The sequence below is a fragment of the Gymnoscopelus microlampas genome (genome assembly GCF_963454915.1).
Source record: "Gymnoscopelus microlampas genome assembly, chromosome: 15".
In the NCBI taxonomy this organism is placed as follows: Eukaryota; Metazoa; Chordata; class Actinopteri; order Myctophiformes; family Myctophidae; genus Gymnoscopelus; species Gymnoscopelus microlampas.
In genome coordinates, this window is record NC_139952.1 from 16,520,971 (window position 1) to 16,545,311 (window position 24,341).

At 42.9% G+C, this 24,341-nt stretch overlaps 1 protein-coding gene across 1 annotated transcript in view; it reads left to right on the forward strand.

Moving 5' to 3' along the window:
• angpt1 (angiopoietin 1) overlaps positions 1-24,341 on the forward strand; it is a 78,171-nt gene that overhangs the window by 36,448 nt on the left and 17,382 nt on the right. The window contains exons 5-7 of the mRNA XM_084081250.1: positions 7,123-7,250; positions 12,442-12,543; positions 16,971-17,137. Of these exons, the coding sequence (XP_083937376.1) occupies positions 7,123-7,250; positions 12,442-12,543; positions 16,971-17,137 (397 nt within the window). The remainder of the gene's footprint in view (positions 1-7,122; positions 7,251-12,441; positions 12,544-16,970; positions 17,138-24,341) is intronic.

Below are 24,341 nucleotides of genomic sequence, written 5' to 3' on the forward strand. Positions count from 1 at the left end.
CAATATACAACCTCATAACACCTTGTGAGCTTGAATATCTGCTATTTTCGCCGAATGTTTGCCTATTTTTCGCAAATGTTCGCCTAATTATGACATACCCAAAATCGGAATGCCCCCAAACCAACCCAAAACACCCCGAACTCACTTGATCCCGACATTGCCCTTGAATCCCTTTGGTCACAGGAGATTTCACATGAATGTCTGTGCTGGGGATCGGTTTTCATGAAGAGCATTGGAGGAATTGTTGGCTTAACCGTCCTGCTGCGAAGCGTCGAGACCCCCCCCCCAACGAGGCCATGTACGGATACACGAGACACAGGGTTGCCAGATCTGCTTATTATAATTTCCCCTGCGAGATTTTATTTGAAAATAGCCGATCTACAAGCTCACTTGTATATTGTAGATTAGCTTGTAGATCTGCTATTTTCAAATAGCTGATGTATGTGTTAAAGTGCACGTGTGGCCCATGGTCGCTTCTTTTGGGCTGGTTTTCCTAGACCCGGTTGCTTGTTTCTCTCACAGAATCTGGCAACACTGGCGAGACACCACCGCTGGACACGATTACCACATGCTTTGTATTAATGTCGCTGTGCCTTTTCTCTGCTTTAATGCATGCGTGCCATAAACATTACGGGCGGCCTCTTTTTTAGCGTAGCAGACTAAAACTCTCAAATGGTGTTTGTGTATGCGTTTTATTGCCAGACGTATTAAGTGTGGCGGGGCCCATAACCATTATTTCCATATTATCTCATGTGGCGGGATCCAAATAAACGCCTGTTAGTTAGACGACCATTTGGCACGTCGCGTGATCAGATTTGTAGTCTGTCGTGTTTGATTTGTCGCGCCGCAAATACAGCTTTTTAGAGCCACAGCCTACTTTTCATTTTGTCACCTTATAGTGCAGCCATTACCTCCCAGTCGTCTCAAGTGTTTGTAGGGGTCAACAGTGTAGATCGCCGCCCGTAGATCGCCACCCGTGAATGCGCGTTGTGAGCTTGTAGCCCAAGATCGGCTATTTTCAAATAGCCTATGTATAAAATAGGGCTAAAGTGGTTAATGTGTGTTTTATAATATCATAATTTATATCTGAAAAGTAACTAGTAACTAAAGTTTTCAAATAATTGCAGTCGAGTAAAAGTAGAATATTTGCCTCTGAGATGTAGTGGAGTAGAAGTAAAAGTATTGGAAATTGGAAATACTCAAGTAAAGTACAAATACCTCAAAATAAATGTACTTAGTTACTTTCCACCACTGCTCCCGGGCCTTGATTGGTGGCCGCCATAACGAGAGGCGAATGACGAAATGGAACATGGCTGCCGCTCGGTCTGTGGTTGGTGGTCCGGTCAGGCGGTGGTCTCCCCCCCCCCCCCCCCCCCCCCCCCCTCCCTCGGTGGCAGTGCTGAAGGCTGAGCCAGGCGCAGGGGTCAAGAGGTGACACCTCTCCTCAACCCCGGGCTGAATAAGTCAAACTGTAATAGGTCCTGGGGGACAGCGTGTCCAGAGGTGGTGAGGGGGGGTTAGATGAGTCTGACTGATCATATGACGCACTGACAACCCCCCCACACACACACACACACACACACACACGCACATACATACACACACATACATGATGACACAGACAACGAAGCGTTTCCCAGAAGCATTTCAAATGGAGAGAGGGGCACATGGAGCTCAGTTAGTTTGTTTACTGGGGGGGGGGGGGGGTGCATGGGGGGTGGGAGGGATTGTTGTTTTCATTAGAGGAAAGGGTTAGCGTAGCATGCCACAGAGTGGCGTCTCTGCTTGTGTTAGGCGCTGTTTTCAAAACTGAGCCCCGGAAGTTTACTTTTTTAACCCATTAAGACCTGAGGTTTTTTGAAAGTTTTGAAATTTTGAAACATTTTGAAAAAATTTGAAAAAAATCTAAAACATTTTTTTTTCAAGATTTTTTCAAAAATAGCAGATCTACAAGCTCGTAGCGCGGCACTCGGTGCCGCGCTACGAGCTTGTAGATCTGCTATTTTTGAATAGCCCAAAAAAATCTTAAAATGAGACGCAGATGCGTCCCCGGTCTTAATGGGTTAAAAGCCTTGACTCAAATCACGGCTGACAGTTTTCTTTCGGGGTGGAGATAATACTCGGAGGGCAGAGGTGGTTAAATGCTGAATCTCTAGAAGCCTTTTTGCCATTTTAACGTTGGTTTAGGGATGTCTAATTCTTCCCGTTAGGGTTTGCTGTGACTTTTGCCGCGAGGCCGCAGCACAAACTCAGGTCACGGTGAGTCATCTTTGATGTGGCCCGATGCCGCCATGGGGCACATGTTTGGGTTGTTGTAATCATTAGCGTGCAATGAGCCACGCACTCTTATTAAGGGTGATTGACCTCAGCTTTGGAACACGTCTCAAAAATGTCTGGCTTCCAAATATGATTTTCTTTTTTTTACAGTGTTGTATTATCCCTCTTAATGAACGGCATCAATCATTTTTACAGCCGGGATATCCCAGAGTGGGAAGGTGGCGCGATTTTAATTCCTGCGATTTAGCCCAGAGCACATGCTCAATTCGTGGCAGAGAATACGTAAAGCGCAAATTAGAGTTTTTGCTTTACGTATTGTAGCCTACAGTACTGTATGGAAAGTCGTCAGGCTGCCCCTATTAAAAAGCACTTTATGAAACACAGTCGTTTGACGCACGGCACATTTTTAATGCATCAGTGCCTGGCAGAATGGCTTCACACACCCGACGGTTTACAGCATGTTTCTGCATTCTGGTATAGCCAGCCAACTCGAGGAACTTCTCGCTATAGTCAGCAGAGTCACTGACCATCTTTCGCCTCAGGCTGAAAACCCACCTCTTCAGGAAACACTACCCTTCCTCTTTGCCTGGCCTACTTGTTGTTAACTAGTTGTACGAACTCTTGTTTTATTGTTGTATTGTTTTATTGGATCTTGTTTAGTCGATACACTTATTTGTTTTAGCTCTTGCTCATTTGATTTGGCTATTTTGTCTCATCTGTTTAAGAAAATAGGTAGCTGATATATTGCACTTTTACCTTAGCAGTAGGTATACTCTTGGTTGCTTGTTTTTGCAGGAAATGCACTTAAGACTTTTGGTGATTAGTAGTTTTGTTCCCTACCTATGTTGAATGCACTTACTGTACAAGCTCACAACGCGTCGCGATGCAACGCGTTGTGAGCTTGTAGATCTGCTGTTTTCAAATAGCCTAGGTATAAAATAGGGCTAAAGTGGTTAATGTATGTTTTATAATGTAATGATTTATATCTGCAAAGTAACTAGTAACTAAAGTTTTCAAATAATTGTAGTGGAGTAAAAGTACAATATTTGCCTCTGAGATGTAGTTGAGTAGAAGTAAAAGTATAGACAATTGGAAATACTCCAGTAAAGTAAAAAATACCTCAAAATTGTACTTGAGTACACCACTGGTTTAGATCATAATTCAGATCTCCACCATGTCTCAGAGGGCAGAATACATAGGAAGACCGAGGCAGAAGCTGAAGGGAAGAGGCCTCGCTGTGGATATCCCATAACCCCCCGATAAAATCTGAGGGTGACTGACTTATTAGTAGGAGTAAAGCAGTTCATCAACTGGATGATCCCTCGCTCTCCAAGAGAGAGAGAGAGAGAGAGAGAGAGAGAGAGAGAGAGAGAGAGAAGGCCCCGGACACTTTGACAGGACCTTTTCAAAGAGGCAGCTGTGTCCATTTCCATCTGTGGATAATTATGGCGGCAATATTTTGAAACCAAGCAAGGGGCTGAGGACAAAATACTACAAGCTCTAAATTTCAAGTTCCTGTTATAACAAGTGGTTTGTATTTACCTACGAAGCCCTTGTTATATCGATGGAAATTCCTTCCGATTTCTCTCTCTCTCTCTCTCTCTCTCTCTCTCTCTCTCTCTCTCTCTCTCTCTCTCTCTCTCTCTCTCTCTCTCGCGCGCCTCTTAAACGAGGGGCTCATCTCAGTTTCCACCATCATTGTTTTTACTGTCGGGAATGTTGACTCAAGGAAGATGTCAGTGAAAAGTGAAATGTGTCAGCGATCCTTAGACACCGCTTTGATCCCCCCCCCCCCCCCCCCCACCTTGTGCACCTAAGAACTCTGTGGCAGAAGTATCTAGGCCGCCCCCAATTGGACGTATTACCGTCGGCCATTTTGACGAAGTATTGAGTGTCAGCGACAAGAATCCCATGCTGTGACAGGTTGAGAGAGCAGCCCCCTCGCGCCGCAGACTCTAACCCAACAAAGGACGGCCGCTGTCAGACGGCAATTTACCTCAAGCTGGGAGACGGCAGGGCACATTATAGAGAAGCCAAAGAGATCGGTGTCAAAGGACGAACGTTCTGGCACTCGATCTCTTTAACAGCATGGACAATTATTTCACAATCGTCACTCAGATCTCACGTGGGAGGAAGCGCGCTGGATGGGATGCTATAGGATTGGGGGCGAAGCCCGAACAGCCTGCCGCCTGGCTCTGCAAATATTATTTATGTCCCAATATTTATTTACAGACAAATATTTTGTGGTTCAGTGGGGACTCGTATTCAGTAGGGGGTTCATGTGAAAAGACCAGCAAGGGCTGGGGTGTTTGCATAAATCAGTACCCTTGCCAAATGAGCCAAGCGCTGGACCCAAGTCAGCTGAGATATGGAGCTAAACAGACTGTCATGGCCCTCACTGCTCCCATGTGAACTGAAAAATACCACGGAGGATTGCGATGGTTCCCCCACAGAGGCCAATGGATCACTGTGGTATTTTAGTTAACCACATGAACCCTGGCTTCCTATTTTGGGCATGTCATTATAGGCAATGTATGTTCTTTTTTTCCCCCAAAAAAAACTTTTACAAAAATAAATTCAAAATTTTAAAACATTTCAAATAGCAAAAATAGCCAATCTATCAGATCGACTATTTTCGCTATTCACCATACGATAAAATACAGTTTATATAGGGCTTCGAAATCAAAACTTTCACTGCTCTATTACAACAGTGAAACAGAGGCAATAAGTGGTGTTGATTTTAACTTTCCTTATTAAATACGTATGGAATGTGTTGTAGCCAGTATTACACAATTTTGATTTGGCATGTTTATTTACTGTATGATGCTGAGCAGGGCTCGAAGAAGTCAAGTTCCCCGGGTGAAACGGGAGACGCTTTTATCCAAAGCGACTTACAATACTGTAGATCGTCTATTTTCAAACATTCTAGTACTTTTACTTGTGGTACTTTAAGTACCTTTTGATACCAGTACTTTTGTACTTTTACTCAAGTACATTTTGAATTCCGGACTTTTACTTGTAACAGTAGTCTCAGAGTACTTCTACATTGCAGTATTGATACTTTTACTTAAGTAAAACATTTGAGTACTTTTTCCACCACTGATCTAAACTCACTTGTTAGTGGTTTGATGCTATGGGGGGGGAAAAAAAATGTGTTGGGAGACATTATGTGAGAATGAAATAGAAATGTATACCTGTACAAAAAAAGGTTATGATTTCATGTAACATAGCAGACAATGATTTCCATGAATCCAAGGAGGCTATCATCGTTGTAAAAATGTCCAACTTTGTGATTAATTTTATTCAATTTCTATGCTTGTATTTGCATACCACACAACTTGTTTATCTCACCACACATCTGGTTGAGATAGAACACTGGAGAATGATAGTGCCGTCTATTCTATCACTAACATGTGTACACCATTCTGATCCTTCTAACACTTTATACTGTGGCATTCATGCCCAGATTCTGACAGTCTCTCAGCAAGTGTGCTCCTAAATATACCCACAAAACAGCAATCATAATGTGAGTGACAGCATGAATACTGTAGATGGGGAAAAGGAATAGTCGCCACTGTCGTTGATAATGTTTTTCTCTATCTATCGATCTATCTATCTATCGATCGATCTACAGATGTGCCATTTCAAAACTTCAAATGTCCTGCCATCGGCAAGACAGTAAATTTTCAGGGGATTCCCAGGGCAATAAGAGGGACAAAGAAGGGCATTTAAAATGCTGAATTATTTTGATGATCACTGCTTTTATGATGCTAATTAATTTGAGCAACTGGTCAAGGACCTCTTCAAATCACCTTTCACCTCATAATGAGTCTGACACCTTCTTCAACACACATTCTTTTGTTCTCATGTATATGGATGTCTGTTGAAGGGAAAAACGGGGGTGTGTAGTGACAACTTCTTTTCAGGGGCAAAACAGTGCATTTTTAAGGGCAGAAAAGGGAGGAAAAATGCATTTTCAGGGCACTTTCAGGGAAAGAACAGTAACGTGTGAAGTTTTGAAGTGGCACATCTGTATCTATCTATCTATCTATCTATCTATCTATCTATCTATCTATCTATCTATCTATCTATCTATCTATCTATCTATCAATCATTGCCTTAGTTCTCTTGACAATACTTGAGACAGCACATTTAGTGCTGACCTTTACAATCCTCACAGTCACACCTACAGTGTATCTGTACTGCATTACAACTATTCATAGCGCAGTTGGTTCTGGTCCAGCAATATTAGGATTGACCGAGAGATGCTAGCTTTCCTAGCCATGTTGTTATTTGCTATAACAACATGGCTGGGAAAACTTGATATCTCGGGTTTTTCCACAATATGATTCAGATAATGTAATAAAAAGTAATATAAAACGCTCAAAGATGTTCCCTATGACCTATACCTGTCATAGTGTTTGAAATGTTTGAAAATAGCCGATCTACAAGGTCACAACGCGTCGCGATGCGACGCGTTGTGAGCTTGTAGATCGGCTATTTGAAAATAGCCGATCTACAAAAAAAACATACATTACCCACTAAAGTGGTTAATGTATGTTTTATAATGTAATAATGTATGTCTGCAAAATAACAAGTAACTAAAGTTTTCAAATAATTGTAGTGGAGTAAAAGTACAATATTTGCCTCTGAGATGTAGTGGAGTAAAATACTCCAGTAAAGTAAAAGTACCTCAAAATTGTACTTAAGTATAGTACTTGAGTAAATGTACTTACTTTACACCACTGCTAACGAGTGAGTTTAGATCATAATTCAGATACCTGTTCTATTGATTAAATATGACATTTGGTAAAGAATAAACCTTCCCCCCACATGTTCCCACAGCGGTGCCGAACAGCACAAAGAGGGTGGACGAAGAGAAGAAGTTCCGAGACTGCGCTGACCTCTACCAAGCTGGCTTCCACAAAAACGGCGTCTACACGATACACCTCAACCCACAGGAGACCAAAAAGGTGGGCAACCACATCTTCTTCTTTCTTTTTTTACAGCCAAGAGCTGCACCGCAATGTTGAAAATAGCCCTCTTTTCATCACCTCTAGGCAAGCTCTTTGAAGGGTGTTTTACAGAGTTTAGCTTGTTTTCTTTGAAGCAGAGCAGTGGTGTAAAGTAACTAAGTACATTTACTCAAGTACTGTACTGAAGTACAATTTGGAAGTACTTTTACTTTACTAGAGTATTTCCACATTTTCAGAACTTTTACTTCTACTCCACTACATCTCAGAGGCAAATGTTGCACTATTACTCAACTACAATTATTTGAAAACTTGAGTTACTAGTTACTTTGCAGATGTACATTATTACATTATAAAACATACATTCACCACTTTAGCCCTATCTTATACCTAGGCTATTTGAAAATAGCCGTTCTACAAGCTCACAACGCGTCGCATCGCGACGCGTTGTGAGCTTGTAGATCTGCTATTTTCAAACATTTTAGTACTTTTACTTTTGGTACTTTACGTACATTTTGATACCAATACTTGTGTACTTTTACTCAGGTCAATTTTTAATTCCGGACTTTTACTTGTAACAGAGTACTTCTACATTGCAATATTGATGCTTTTACTTAAAAAAGTAAAACACTTTATTACTTTTTCCACCACTGCTTCTAGGCAAGCTCTTTGAAGGGTGTTTCACAGAGGTTAGCTTGTTTTCTTTGAAACAGAGAGTGAGGCTCAAACTATCGGCCAGCAAAGCCAGAGGCCTATCGAACCCATGCTGCTGGACGCCGGCCAGTGGACCCAGGGAACGATGGGCACAAGGTGAATACCTTGGAGCTGAAAATACACTTGGCAAGCCTGGCAGAGGAGGGCAAGAGTTTAGGAGGGGGAGGGAGGGAGGGAGGGGGAAACAGGTGTTCTGTACTTCAACAGTATATGTGTGGTGTGTGTGTGCGTGTGTGTGTGTGTGCGTGCATGCGATAGGATAAAAACAGTCATCATGGTTGAGGGTGTAATATATCCGTTTGCCTAAATGTGTGTACCTCACCCCAGCGCTTTGCCACAAGATTAATGGCTGAACATGGTGTGTGTGTGTGTGTGTGTGTGTGTGTGTGTGTGTGTGTGTGTGTGTGTGTGTGTGTGTGTGTGTGTGTGTGTGTGTGTGTGTGTGTGTGTGTGTGTGTGTGTGTGTGTGTTAATGTGTGTGCCTCGTGTCTGGTTTCGTGGATCAGGGGGCGAGAGCGATTGTGTCAGGGCTGCTTCCTTAATTATACCCAGGCTGTATTCCTGTGTGTGTTCAGCTGCATGGGATGGCTCTGAGGTGAGAGACCTCCTCCGCTCCACCCCCCCCCCCCCACAGGGTCCCGTCCCCCCTAAAAAACAAAGGGCCACGACGCGGCAGATATCACCGCGGTCCTCGCATTATCAGCTTACACACACACACACACACACCCTGAGGTCGGGGGGGGGAGGGTTAAGGGCCACGGTGCACCCAGGTGTCTCCTGGTATATGTGTCCAGGCCGGGGGACCTCCTCTTTCATGTGCAAGAAACAAGACCCTCTCTTCCCCCTCTGATGGGGACCATCTCCAGAGAGCCGCTGAGGGATAAGGAGACGTTGACTAACCGCTCTCAACCCCGGCGTCGCTATTTTTAGGCATGTCATTTTCCGGGTTGCCATATCTGCTTATTATATAATTTCCCCCGCAATATTTTTATTTGAAAATAGCCGGTCTACAAGCTCACAACGCGTCGCGTCGCGACGCGTTGTGAGCTTGTAGATCGGCTATTTTCAAATAGCTGATGTATATGTTAAAGTGCTCATGTCATGGCCCATCGTCGCTTCTTTTGGGGCTGGTTTTCCTAGACCTGGTTGCTTGTTTCTCTCACAGAATCTGGCAACGCTGGTCATTTTACACGAGGACTATGAACAATGTTATGCAAGCTGAAATGTTCTGTATTATATATATTTTCGCTGCACGACAACATCGTACCACTGTAGTCAGGGTCCCCGCGGTCGTGAAATTCCTGGAAATACTTTAGAAATTAGAAAAAAACTTTTCCATTCCTGGAAAAGGTTTGGAATTTATCATGGGTCCTAAAAAATATATTTGGCTATGCATTGTTTTTGGCTATTGATTTTGTTCATTAAAAAAATCATTTTCCAAAACATGTATAATTAACATTACACAAAATATGTAACATAAGTAGTTTTTCTCCGAACGGGCTGCGGGATTGATTGCAGCCTAATCTACAGTATACCGGACGTGACAAAAAGAACACATCTACAAGCTCACAACGCGTTGCAGCGTGATGCGTAGTTAGCGTGTAGATCTCTTCCTTTGTCACGTGACACCAACCTGTGCGGTGGTGCAACCTAACTATTGAGAGCAACACGTGTATTGGCGGTGATGAAGCGTAAGCAATTGAAATCATAGTTATGACACATCGGTTGAACTAGTGACCTCCATGCCTGGGAAATGTGCTTTTAATAATTTGTGGCTTAGAAATGAAAAATATAAAGACTGGCTAAAGCGCGAAGCGGACCCGAATCGGGCTGGCTGCAAGTTCAAAACATTTGATGTTGGGAACATGGGGGAGTCGGCGCTGGTCAGCCATGCGAAAAGCAAAAAGAAAACATCTCAAACACCATAAGGCTGCTCAACAGACTGCGGCCAAGTCCTACTGTTTCTTGTACTACGGCAAGACAACAACCCACGCTCAACCAGTCCATCGCAAAAGGACAACAATAGGAAAACTAACAACAAAAGTGTAATCTAAAACATCCATGCATCCTTCATTAAAGTAATAGATGGGGCAAATGCAAGGCAATGGTAATACGGATGCCATAATGAGTCTTGTATTCCAGTGAGCTATTCCCTTGGATAGGTGGTGTAGCAAAAAAAATGGCACGAAATTTGGAATGGAATTGTGTTCTATGCTTTATTTTTGCCACACTGCCTGTCTCTGAGCATTGCACATAAGAGTAAGAGACTCGTTGTTGTGCTGAATGATTCTTATATAGGCCTGGAAATTGGGTTAAATATTCTGGAAAGGTTTTGGAAATGTATTGGTAGAAATGTGTGGGAACCCTGTATAGTATAATAAGTATACTTATGTGTTTGGCTTATGTGTTTCAATAATAATAATGATAATAATAATTATTATTATTTTTGTTATTATAAAGTTTAGAACTGGTTCAAACATTACTGTACAAAGCGCTTCACACACAAAGATAAAAACAAAGGAAAAAGTGTGTGTGAAATATAGTAAAAGAGCATAAAAGGATAAAAAAAAAAGAGTTTGAAGAGCATAATACAAGAGAATACAAACATCAGAACATAACAATAGTCTGAACTGAACAAAGCCAGTTTTAAGAAGTGACCTGCCTATCAGGCAGGTCATGACAAAGACGATGGGGCCTGGTGGAAAAGGCCCGATCTCCTTTTGTATTCGGTCTACTCTAGACTCTGGAACGACCAGAAGGGAACTGTCTGAGGATCTCAGGCTGCGCTCCTGCTCATATATGGCGTTAAAGCCTCTGTGATGTACAGTAGGAAGGGGCTAGACCACACAACATAAGGCCGTGGACCCTCTCAATCCATCCCGTAACGTCCTCAATGGAAAACAAAACAACCCCCAAAAAATCTAAAAGATAAAAGGCAGCAATATAGATTTTGAGGCAAAATAATTTAATGCAATTCCCAATTAATATTGAACATTTGAGTACATATGCATCTATATACTGTATGTACTCAAATATTAAATGTTTATAATAGTGAAACAGTCCATGCATTGAGTCCATGTATTTATAATATCATGCAATACTGACTATGGCTGTGAAAATCATTCCAGAACATAACCTCACATGGTCTCTTCCATGTTTCAATCCCTCAATATGCTTCATAAATCATCTTCAACATCTTTTCTCAAGAGCTTTTGGGATGACTTTTTTTTTTTTTTTTTTGCTTCCTTTCTAAATTATGTCATCAACTACTCTCACGTCTTCCCTGTCGTTCCAGTGCTCTGTTATGTTTGGTAATTGCGGAATACGACATGTCAATAAATAACTTTCCAGATTGAAGACGTTCTTCTGGTGAGTCTCCATTATGTCTTTATGAGGACACACACTTGCATGGGATTCAACAGGCTCTGAAAATAAATGAGGTTCTCAAGTGTGCTTTTACCCACTTTGAACCTGCCATCCTTATTTTGGCTATTTTGGCTATAGCCAACTAAAAAGTTGGCTATAGCGTAGTGGTTTTCAACCAGTGGTCCAGGGACCACCAGTGGTCCTTGAGGGAGTACCAGGGGGTCCCCAGCAAAATTAGGTAATAGCGTCACAATCATTTTAACCACTTAGCTTTGGCTATTCAAAAATAGCAGATATACAAGCTCATAGCGCGGCACCGAGTGCCGCGCTACGAGCTTGTAGATCTGCTATTTTTGAAAAACCTTGAAAAGGTGTGCATATCTTTGAATATTTATATTTTTTAAAGCGAAAATTAAATCTTTGCTTCTGGGGGTCCCTGGCACAAAACATTTTCAAATGGGGGTCCGCGGCCAAATGTATATCAATTTAGGGGTCCTTGGCATGAAAAAGGTTGAAACCCACTGCTATAGAACGGCTACAAGAAGGCCCAGCAAATGGCCTGCTGTAAAGCAATGTCATGTCTACCAAATTCATGCGTTCACGCATGTTTTAACATTATTCAGCGCCGCAATGTTTGTCAAGTTTCAGCTCATTTGTCTAATGAGTGGTGCTTCGCTCACTTCGGTGTGGCCCTCTGTGTGGAAATAAACGCTGGATATTTTGGCCAGGCCGAGATGATTCACGGGAGGGGCTGGGAAAAGGGAGCGTTCTGGAACCGGGCCTATTCCAGAACGGCTCATTCATTGTTGGTTGATTGAGCCGGGAGCGCGTTGGGACCAGCTAGGTTGAATGCAGTGCATTGATCCAGTTGTCTCCTGTGTAAAGTGTAATTCTTCTCAAATTGCTGTGTGAATACTGGACGTGTGTGTGTGTGTGGCCACTTGGAAAAACCTGCAGGCGTTCATTGTGTTCCGTTGCCTTCATCGCTGTGTGTCTTGTGTCTTTCTGTGTGTGTGTGTGTGTGTGTGTGTGTGTGTGTGTGTGTGTGTGTGTGTGTGTGTGGGTGTGCGCGCACGTCCATGTGCGGCTGGTTGGGTTGCGTGCGCTGCAGGTGTACTGTAACATGGAAACAGCCGGCGGTGGATGGACAGTCATCCAGCGCAGGGAGGACGGCAGTATGGACTTCCAGAGGACATGGAAGGAGTACAAGATGGTAAGACGGGACAGATGGGCCTGCACACACGCGCACGCACACACACACACACACACACACACACACACACACACACACACACACACACACACACACACACACACACACACACACACACACACACACACACACACACACACACTGAGATACACATCGAACAGACACTCATCAGTATCAATTCAACAGAAGGCAACAATGTGGATGACCACTTTCAACCTGGCGAAAGTTTTGGAAAACAAAATTAGATTTTAAGCCTGGTTTATAAATCAGGCTTAAGTGGTTAAAAACAAGACGAGAGAGAGAGAGAGAGAGACAGAGAGGGAGAGACAGAGAGAGAAAGAGAGAGAGAGAAAACACTCATCCATATCCATTAAAAACAAAAGGATGGAGTCATGCAATGAGACAAACATCCTGCCGTAAAAACACATTTCCACCGGCAGATTATGACAAATAGGCTGTGCTCTTTGGCCCAGATGTAACGTGCTGAAAACAGAGATGCAGGGTTCCCTTCTCCCAACCCATATGGAACGCCTCAACCAGATGTCCGAACGTTCTCCTCGACAGTAGCAGCTGGGAAGTCTGGAAACTGTACCCATGTGGGAGGGAACCCCCATCATTTGTATTAGCAGCATTGAGTCTAATTTACAATTCATCCACTGACTGCGTCATTTGAAAAAACGATAGGTTTTCAACTGAGGAAAGTGTTGACGTGTTTTGTCGTCGATTCGTTATAAATTAGCCATTAGTTAGGGTGTCAGGCGCTCGCACTTTCTGTATATATCCGCCTGACAATGTTGAATGTTGTTGTTCTTCCTCTATTCCAACAGGAAGTCATTACGGCGAGTCAGAAAACAACATTTTTGTTTCGTCTATTCCACTGCACCAGGTGTTGCGGAGAGCATCATCTGTTTGTCATTACAGGGAGAAGTGTGTATGTGCATGTTAGCATCGCTAACATACTGTAGGAATGGCTAGACGGAGTATTGTATTTATTCGTGCTGGAACTAATCATGATGGAGCTTACAGTACAACTGACCCATGTGTGATTTTCTGCAAATGCACAGTATCACTGTCAAGTGATTTGGTTTTGTTAATAGCCGCCACCCGCGAAGTGCCTTCTATTGCCAATGGAACGCTTTCTCCTCTGTGCCGTGATCCAGACCAGTCCTTGGGTCAACTTGTGGGCAGATGGTTCCATGCAATAAATATGATATTATATTAATATAAGACTGCATCATCATACCTAATTACAGTCATTATGTTAATGGGAAAATCCCATATATTGCATGTATAATGTTAAGGTTATACAGTGTGTGGCTGAACTGATTGATGTTTCACTGTGTCAGCTCAGTGAGAGAGAGGGAAAGAGAGAGAGAGAGAGAACAAGCTTACACAACTCAGAAAGTCATGCCAACCACCCTCAGACAGGTGGATAGAGCGAGCGAGTGCACTGGAATACAGTACTATGCGGGCTGAGGGTGACCTCACGAACCTTGGCAGACACGCACGTAGCTAATATACCAGCGTAGTATTACCATTGGTCCTCCACCTCTCTCCTTGAAAAAGGCCGGAGGTGATTGATAGTGTTTTATGGCGTGGTTAATTTCACTGCGGTTGGTCTCCGTGGGCTAGTCTCATTGTTTTAATGCTCTGGAAGGATTTGTAAATCTTTCACTCAAAAACGAGGCAGCCAATGGTGTTGTTGCGTTCCCTTTCGGTGAGGAAGGGAGAGTCCTTCTGACAGCGGGGAAAATACACCGCGTATTAAAAGTGTGATCTTATGGCCGGCCAATGTTTATAATTACATTTCCAGAGCTGCATATGTGCCACAGGAGACTGCCATGTGACTGATATTCGCTAGCCGCGTCGGCCATATATTCGGCATCTCACGAAATCAATGTCGATATCAAACCTGCACAGAAAAACATGTTTATTTTTTTGTGCGCCCAAGGGGCCCTATGATTTACGGACGGTTACTCTCTACATATTCAACATTCATATAAAGGTTTTTCCTTTCGTTTTTTCTTAACCCATTGAGACCTGAAGCTGATTCTACATGTCTCCTAAATCTCAACAGTATTCTGAAAAACGTTTGTTTCTATACCAGTGGTGCTCAATCTTTTTCATGTCAAGGACCCCCAAAACTATATGTATTTGGCCCCGGACCCCCATCAAAATATTTTGTTCCAGGGACCCCCCAGAAGCAAAGATTTGAGTTAAAATGTTCGCTTTAAAAATATATATATTCAAAGATTTGCACACATTTTCACCAATTTTCAAAAATAGCAGATCTACAAGCTCATAGCGCGGCACTCGGTGCCGCGCTATGAGCTTGTATATCTGCTATTTTTGAATAGCCAAAGTGTAAAATAATGCTTTTTAGCTCAAATCAAAAAATGACACAGATGCAGGTCTCAATGGGTTAAATAGAACTCTGGGCAACTGAAACTGAAATGCAAAAAACGAGCTCTCTGTCCAACATTATGACTAACCATCTCCATCTCTTTGAAAGATGTAGATCAGGTTCGCGTGTGAGGGGGGAACGCGGCGGCGTCCTGGAACAATACAAAGGCAAACTCTGTTGACAGAGCCTGGACCTCGCAGAGCTCTCCAGCACAGGGGGATCCCGGGGCGAGGCCCCCCAGTCACCGGAGGAGGCATTCTGGACCGAGCTGAAAGGCCCCGCGGTCATGAGGGAACATCTCATCAGCAATGAGATCAATTTTTTAGTGGGAGAGACGGCGAGAGAATGGGAGGCGGAGAGAAACCAGAAAGAGCGAAGACAGTGAGCGAGGGAGAAACATTGAGTGATAGAGAGAGAGAGAGAGAGACGGACAGCACCGCTGGAGACGAAGAGAGGGAGGGATAAAGAGGGATAAAGAGGCAGAGCGAGGCACGTCGCTTTTATTTATGCAGCGCCAAATCACAACAAACGTCTCATGGCGATGTACATATGGAGCAGGTCAAGATCGTACTTGGAGAGACCCGACAATTCCCCCATGAGACGAGCACTTGGCGATGACGACGAGGGAAAACTCCCCTTTTAATGGGGAGAAATGTTGAGCAGAACCTGGCTCTGGGTGGGCGCTGGCCATCTGCCTTGACCGGTTCAGCGGGCGGGGGGGGGCAGACAGACGCTCAAACAGACAGAGATGCAACAACAATAATAACAGTGTGAAAGAGTAACATGAATAACAAAGATTAAGTGGTTACAGACATATTAAAGGACTGACAAAGACGGTTACAGAGGGAGAGACTGAGAGAGAGAGAGAGAGAGAGAGAGAGAGAGAGAGAGAGACAGAGCTATGGACACAAGCCCCAGACGCTTTCTATTCCACCCACACAGCAGGACATGCCTCAGACCAGTGGAATGCCCCATATATTGACTTTACCCCCACATCTTACTTCTAATCAACACACACACACTCGACACAAACACTTTCTCCTCCACAACCCTCCACAACCCCCCCCCCCCCATCCTCCTCCTCTCACACAGCACCGGTCCAGACTGCTCCGTCAAAGCTGTTAAATATGCGTCGTTATTACTCACCACCTTCATCTGTGGCTCCTGTCGCTGTCAGAAGCACTTTGCCCATGACTCAGCGGGCCCGGTCCGATCACATTTTTTTAAACGATAGAAGTGTGCACACATGCTTCTGTGTGAGCGTGCATACACAGTACACACAGTCTGTTCCTCTGGAATAGACTGTGAAAGTAATAATAAGGTTCTGAACACACGCGGAGGAGGGCGTCGTAAAAGCTGGTACCAATTTACACTCTCTTTAAACATGCGCGGCTGCCCCATGCACCGCCTCGGCCCAATAACATGCTTTCCCTGTATTATATACAACCTGCAAAACAGGCTTTAATGTACTAGGTGCCACTCAAACGCAGTCTGCGGAGAAATGAAAAGGGCACGTGTGCGTGTGTGCGTGCGTGCGTGCGTGCGTGCGTGCGTGCGTGCGTGCGTGCGTGCGTGCGTGTGTGTGCGTGCGCACGCGCGTGTGTGTGTGTGTGTGTGTGTGTGTAAGCGTATGAGTGACAAGGAAAACACATCTCCGCAGCGCAGAAACATTCCTGAAAGTGGCCACGATGGCCTAGCGCCCGGGCCATAATCACATCGGTTTAAGCATCCATCCTGAAGCTGGCTTTGGTGACATAACAAATCAAAGAGTCAGATAGAAAGGGCTTGGACGCGTATTTCCCTGACAAAAATGTTATTAGAAAATTCCTCTATCCAATTTCAGAACCGTTCTTTTTTCATTTTTTTTTTTTTCAGTTTCAGGCCAGAGATTTCATCTTTCCGAGAAAGAAGGAAAGCCAGGGAGGAATGGCTTCCATCCCCGATATCCCCGAATTAAACGAGTGGATTCTTGGTGGTATTTTGCGCGGTGATTATTCAAAGGCCTTGTGTTTGTCTCCTGCAGGGCTTCGGGGCCGTGTCAGCAGAGCACTGGCTGGGGAACGAGTATGTGTACCTATTGACCAGCCAGCGGCAGTATGCACTACGGGTAGAGCTGACCGACTGGGACGGACACCAGGCCTTCTCCCTCTACGACCGATTCCACATTGGCAGTGAAAAACACAACTACAGGTACCATCACTACCGCTACGACTACTATTAGTAATACTAACACAATGCTACTTAATTCAACTCTGAGAGTGTACAAATGTAACCGAATGGAACACATTTATGAACTCTCTGGTTTACAAATGGATACATACATACATACATACATACATACAGGATTTTACTGTGTACTACCATTACTACTATGACTATTAGTAATACTTCTGTTTTGTCTACTGCTAATAGCATTACCACTACTGCTACTACATTTAGATAATAATTGACCATAAATTTGAGTATAGGGATGCCGGGGCCTTTATAATACAGTTGGTAATAAAACATAACAGTCTACTTGATGCATTCCATATGGTAGCCAGAATAGTCTGCCAATTTTTTTGAATTTGAATAGTGGTTGAGTTAGTATGTGCACTACATACAGTACTGTATTCACATCGTTTAGGTATCATGTATGAGAAGAATAAGTCAATGTTTTTTAGGCTGTTATTTTGCTACGGCTTGATTTCGCGATAGCAATGAGAGATAGAGCTACGCCAGACAAAATGTGATGGTTAATGCCTTATGAAAGAATGAACATTGAAACAACAAGAGGAGAACAAGAAAATAAAACATACGTTAAATGAAACATTTTTATTCAGACCATTAAGATTTGTCTGTACGCTTAGCCGATACAGACTTTCAGAGTGTTTCAGTCACATCGCTCATGAATCACTGTATCTCCTTACAAATCCCGGCCTTCCAAATGAAACAAATCTTTTGTCATCTTCCCGGCGAATGCCTCTGACGGACATCTTGTCACTGTGCGCCGAGTGGGAGCAAAGCTCTCTGTTTTTCTTTTGAAAAGGGTTAGGGCTATATAGCTAGAAGGCCGCACGCTATGGCAGATGCTTGGAGTCCTCAGATGTGGAAAATGACTGGAGACGGCAGAGGGTTCCCAGCAATCACTGGCTTCATATAGGAGATGGTCTGACAACTCCAATTTCATTGTTAGCGCTGGATTTCCCACTCCCCTCTGATAAGCCATTCCTTTAGCTTCAACTCTTTTCAACTTTGATTGAAAGTATTTTTCTGCTTTGTTTTGCTTTTTAAAAATACTATTTAGCGCTGGGAAAGGAGAGTCCGAAGACTTAAAAGCCTTTACCTCAGTATTCCTGTTCCTTAACACTGAGGAAAAGATAGCGGTGTCTGTATTTTTCCATAGTGGGGGGCTCTCAGGACTTATTGTCAAATCTGATTTACTGAATTGTCCTTGATTAAGCGATGACAGGTTCTTACGTGAGGGAGTTTCCGACTTTAAGTATCAGTACCTGGTGCAGGCTCGTCAGTTTTCCCAGAGGACTGGAGAAATGGATTTTACGGGTATATACCTAGCGGAAGGGATCACCTGATTTGTTTTGAGTTTTGCACAGGCCAGGCCGAGGTTTCGTACATCCCCAGCAAGAAGGGCCGCTGTAACCCCATCTCTCTCTTAGCCTCTTTAGCCTTTGATTCTGTTTCTGGTCTCGGAGTGCCTGACTGACTTCATCTTTTCCTGTGGCGTGTATAGACCTTGGCACTCTGAGATTTAAGTGCACAGCTAGGGCCATATATGATGTTGTTCAGGGGGAGATAATTCAGGTATGTTTATCTACTCTATCTAAAAGTAGGGATTTTATCTAAACTCAAAGCATATTTCACTTCATCAAAATGTCACCCCTCCCAATCTCTCTCTCGCACACGCACACGCACACGCACACGCACACGCACACGCACACGCACACGCACACGCACACACTCACACTCACACAACACTTGTGCACACACTTTCACATTCCGACATCCAGCACAGAGCCTTGTGATTGCGCCTCTCTCTCTCTCCCTGCTTTTCACATGCATTTCACTGGCATTTCACTGTCCCACACAAGCACACACACACTTTGTAACCTTCAGCACAAAAGTGCACGAGGTTCCAGCGTGTAAACAGTAATTGTTTGTGTCAGTCGTTGTTTCTGTCTTTTGGGGCAGAGAGAGAGAGGGGTGTCCTGGCTCCCGAAGGAAGCTCTCTCTCTCGCTGTTTAGGAGTCCAATCAGCATGCTGATCTCTATAAATAGATTTGCTCTGACAAATAGTTGTGGTATGACAATCGCACATTGCTTCTCAGAAACCGTGGCCAAAACAAACCAGTGGACCAGCAGTGAAAGGTTGCCATGTTCTCTCTGCTTCCCCTAGCTCTCTCTCTCTCTCTCTCTCTCTCTCTCTCTCTCTCTCTCTCTCTCTCTCTCTCTCCCTGGTTTCTATGCTGCATTTAAATGTCAAATAAACTGCGACACAAATTCTCCAGCTTGGATTTATTGCACTGAAAAACCAAGAATAGCAACTGGTAACTGCTGTGTTTTGTTCTTTAGCGTACATCACATTCTGCCCATCGCTGTGGGGCTTACAGGAACACTGTCTGAGTCAGACAAATGAGACTGATAAGGACTGGGTAGTGAGACACGCACATCTTTCTCTCTCTCTCTCTCACACACACACACACACACACGCACACACATGCACACACGCGGCCGTACACGGACCCACAGACAGACACGCCACCGCTGAAAACCACACACAGTTATTCGGAAGATGCGCAAGCCTTGTCATTTGTCATAAATTCCATGACAAATTACGATTAACCGGCAAGGCTCGACATTATTTAATGATGTGTAGCATTGCCAGTCAGCAAACGTTTGTCTGCATTAATGCCAGCTCCAGAAATTACTCGGCTTAAAGAGAGGAAGGGGAGGGGAGAGAGCGGGAGCAAGAGAGAGACAGGAAGAGAGCGAGAGAGAGAGAGGGAGAGAGAGCAATTACATCCTAGTAAAATATAGGATTCTAATCCCTTATAAATTAAATCATGTGAAGGAATAAATGACACATTTATTGTGTTTGCTTTAAATGCTTTCCAACCCGCACGGCCCTACGGTACCAACACATCTTTATTTAATATCCAGCTGGCATACTGTACTATGTAATGGATAATAAAACCATTGTATCTGTACATTATTCATATTTAGGTTATAGTGTAAATATATTGTACTGAGAATGGAGCCAGCGGAGGAATACGTTGGCATTACAAATTGCCGAGACACACCAGTTGGTTTGCGTTCCTATTCAGACTGTGACATTGGAAACATCTGCTGCTATGATGTCATTTCCAGACAATAGTACTATTGCATGATAATTAAGTAGGTGGGTACAGTATATTACGGGGAAGATATGTGTATAATGTGGCTGTGCCTTAACCCATTAAGACCGGGAACGCATCTGTGTGTCATTTCTTTTTGGCTATTTTTGAAAAATTGTAAAATAGCAGATCTACAATCTATTCTTGAAAAATCGTGAAAATTTGTGGCAAAATCTTGGATTATATATTTTTTAAAGCGAACGTTTGTAAAATATTTAGAGCCAGGAACCCCCAGAAGCAAAGATTTGAGTTACAAATGTCCGCCAAAAAAAAAGAAGAAATTCAAATATTTGCACAACTTTTCATGATTTTTCTAAAATAGCAGATCTTCAAGCTCTATGACCGTGTATATCTGCTATTTTTGAATAGCCCAACGAAATCTAAAAATGACACACAGATGCGTTCCCGGTCTTAATGGGTTAAGAGAAAAGATGGACATAAATCAATGACTCAACTACTATCTCTTGGGGTTTAAACCCATTTTCAGCAAACTTATCCTTGGCTGGTTTTCACCCATAAATCAAATTTCATAACTTCACTGTAAAAAGTGAAGTGGGATGTCTGGAGAGGTTCTGTCTGCATACTGATAGTGATAGCTAACATCAGCTAAGTGGTTTGACATCTAATATACAAATCCTTGTTGATATGGCCGGATTTGAGTATGTTTGGCTTGACTCTTAAGAGCAGATTACTACGGCCTAAAGTTCCCACTGAAACACAACCACGTCGTATTGTGAAATGACTCCTATTGCTCCATTGTGATTGAGACTACCATGATTGCAGAGGTTACTGTCTTTATAAACAAAATGAAATAGCGGCCTATCATCGTGGCTAAGTACACATTAAAATGTTCAGTGTTCGTCTAACTCTGAGAGTTTTCAAAGATGACCAAATGGACCCGTGAGGGTCTAAATTAACACTGAGGGTTTTATTTTGTCAGTTGTTTTGTCAGAACAAGGGGTTGTAGAGAAAAACAAACAGAAGTTTGATGGTGAATAATCAAACAATAGTCATCTTATCAGCATATTTACTTGATTGCCCTCATATGTCAACGTCTCCGTGTCACAAAATAAGCCTTTAGCGAGTAGTAACGAATGAATTCCTCCCAAAATAGACCAAAAAGGTCAGAGAATGCAAAAGGGACAGAGAAAAACAGAGAGCTGAGTAGGAAAGAGAAGGATGAAAAAAAGGAGCTATGGAAATCAAACTATAGAATGAATAAAATAACACATTAAACTGGTCATGTCATATTGACTTTCCATGATGCCACTGAAAATTGGAGAACTTGACGTTCAAATTACAAGAAACCAAATCTAGCTACACACCAGTTTAAACTAACATATAGATGCTGATGGCTGTATCCTGAATTCCAGGAATATAAAAAAAAATAGCTAAATGGCTTTCAGATCAAATTCATAATTTCCATAATGATTAATATATTCATAATGTCAGTTTGGACCGGCTCCTGCGTATCACTTACTATGACTGGGATTGAGATCCACTGGATCTGCCAGCTTATGATGAAAGTCGAACAGCGTTCGTCATGAGCTTTTTACTTGTTTTTCGAATGCACAATTCGCAGAGTGAATTCAAGATTTAATAGTTGACTTCAGAGGGTCAGACGGGGGTGATTTTCGGTGTAATTGCTCTCCTCAAAAAGCAATGCTCGTAGTTGTTTAGAAGGTTCTCCGCGACCCATGACACGAGCGCTGTTAGCACGATAGGGCTAACAAAACCCAAGGGGCTCACATTAACGTGTTTTGTTCCCAGAGAGAGAGAGAGAGAGAGAGAGAGAGAGATAGACTGTACGTACAGTATATGCACACATACTTTACTGAAAGATCTGCTTTATTTTGTGTTCTGTGTGCGTGTGCGTGCGCGTACGTGCGTGTACGTGTACGTGTGTGTGCGTGTGTGCGCGTGCGTGCACTCTGTGTATTTGTGTGCGTCTGTGTGCAGTGGTGGAAAGTAACTAAGTACATTTACTTAAGTACTGTACTTATATATTGTACTTTTACTCCACTACAATTATTTGTAAACTCTAGTTACTAGTTACTTTGAAGATTTTGATTATTATTACAATACGTTAACCACTTCAGCCCTATAGACTGTACATTTCGGCCATTTGAAAATAGCCGATCTACAAGCTCACAATGTGAGAGCTTGTAGATCTGCTATTTTCAAAAGATATGTATACATTTGAAAACTTGAAATGGGAGAAATGGGGCATTCTGCATAATGAGTACTTTTACTGTTGTCACTTTAAGCATATTTTGATGCCAATACTTTTGTACTTTTACTCAAATACATTTTGAATTCCAGACTTAGATAGATAGATATATACTTTATTAATCCCGAAGGAAATTTGTTTTGCTCATCGGCACCAGTGCAATACAGAAGTCAATAAAAAGAAGGATGGTAAACATTTAAAAAAAACATACACCAATGGGAATGAATACAATGATAAAAAACTATCAGTTATCAGCAGATAAAAAAAACTAGATAAAAACAGTTAAAAAGGCACAGCTAACAAATAAATATAGATCAGCTTCTACTTGTAACAGAGTATTTCTTATATTGCAGTATTTATACTTTTACTTAAGTAAAACATTTGAATACTTTCTCCACCACTGTCTTGAGTGTACCAAAACCCACGCGCCGGCACTGTACGTTTGTGCCGCCTGATTCATACTTTGCCGTGCGATGGAGCATGTCTGCGAGTCGCGCTTTCAGGGAGGTCAGGCCGAGTATTTCCGGGTGTTGTTTTGACCAATCAGATATCACCACATCCATGTTATTCCTCGCGGTCGGGGGTCAAACAGATAGACATCCGTCAGGGATCGTGGCTGGTCACGTGACATCGTGGCCTATGCGAGAGGAGCAGGGACCCACTTCGACCGACCTTCTCAACAACAATGGCTATTCTCGGAGGAGCAATTTGCACAGAAGTACAATGATTTGTGGGATAAAGAAAAATATTTGCTCACTACCCCGATCTGGGTCAAGTATGTATAAATAATCCATTTGGAGGACCAGATGGGATTCAGGACAACTGGCGGGTTGTCGACACATACAGTACATTGTCAGCCACCAAGCACTTTACTGAAATGACAAACACTTTGCTGTAATTATCTAAAGCAGTGGTTTTCAACCCTTTTCATGCCAAGGACCCCTAAATTGATACACATTTGGCCGCGGACCTCCATTTGAAAATGTTTTGTGCCAGGGACCCCCCAGAAGCAAAGATGTCAGTTAATTTTCACTTTAAAAAAATATAAATATTCAAAGATATGCACACTTTTTCAAGTTTTTTTCAAAAATAGCAGATCTACAAGCTCATAGCGCGGCACTCGGTGCCGCGCTATGAGCTTGTATATCTGCTATTTTTGAATAGCCAAAGCTAAGTGGTTAAAAAGGATTGTGACGCTACTAACTCATTTTGCTGGGGACCCCCTGGTACTCCCTCAAGGACCACTGGTGGTCCCCGGACCACCTGTGTTGTGTTGTGTGTTAAATCCAACCAACATATTGTTCCAATGGATCCAATGTAGTTATTTAGTCAACATCTCTTGATAACACTTTTCAATGGTTAAATATTTATATAAAACCCACAGACACACTGAACCACTTTCACTTTCAAAACGTTCCTAAAGTAGCAAAAATATCCGATCTATAACCTCACAGCGCGTCACACCGCAACGCGTTGGGAGCTTGTGGATCTGATATTTTTGCGGCTTTTGTCCGGCACTCTTGAGTGACGATGTAGAGCATTCATTTGCCAAAAAAAAAACATACAAAGTTGAAATATGGAGAATGGAAGGTTTCTGCCCGACAGCAACGATTATGTTAATACAGGCCATGGACATTCGCAAATAACTATCTGTACTGCGATCTGCACAGTAGTTCTCAAAATGAAATGCTCAACATTTCCTCGAGGCCTTGACGTGGTTCATGCTATGCCTGGTAAAGCTAACTTTTTTTCTTTTAGTGTTTTATGTTTATTT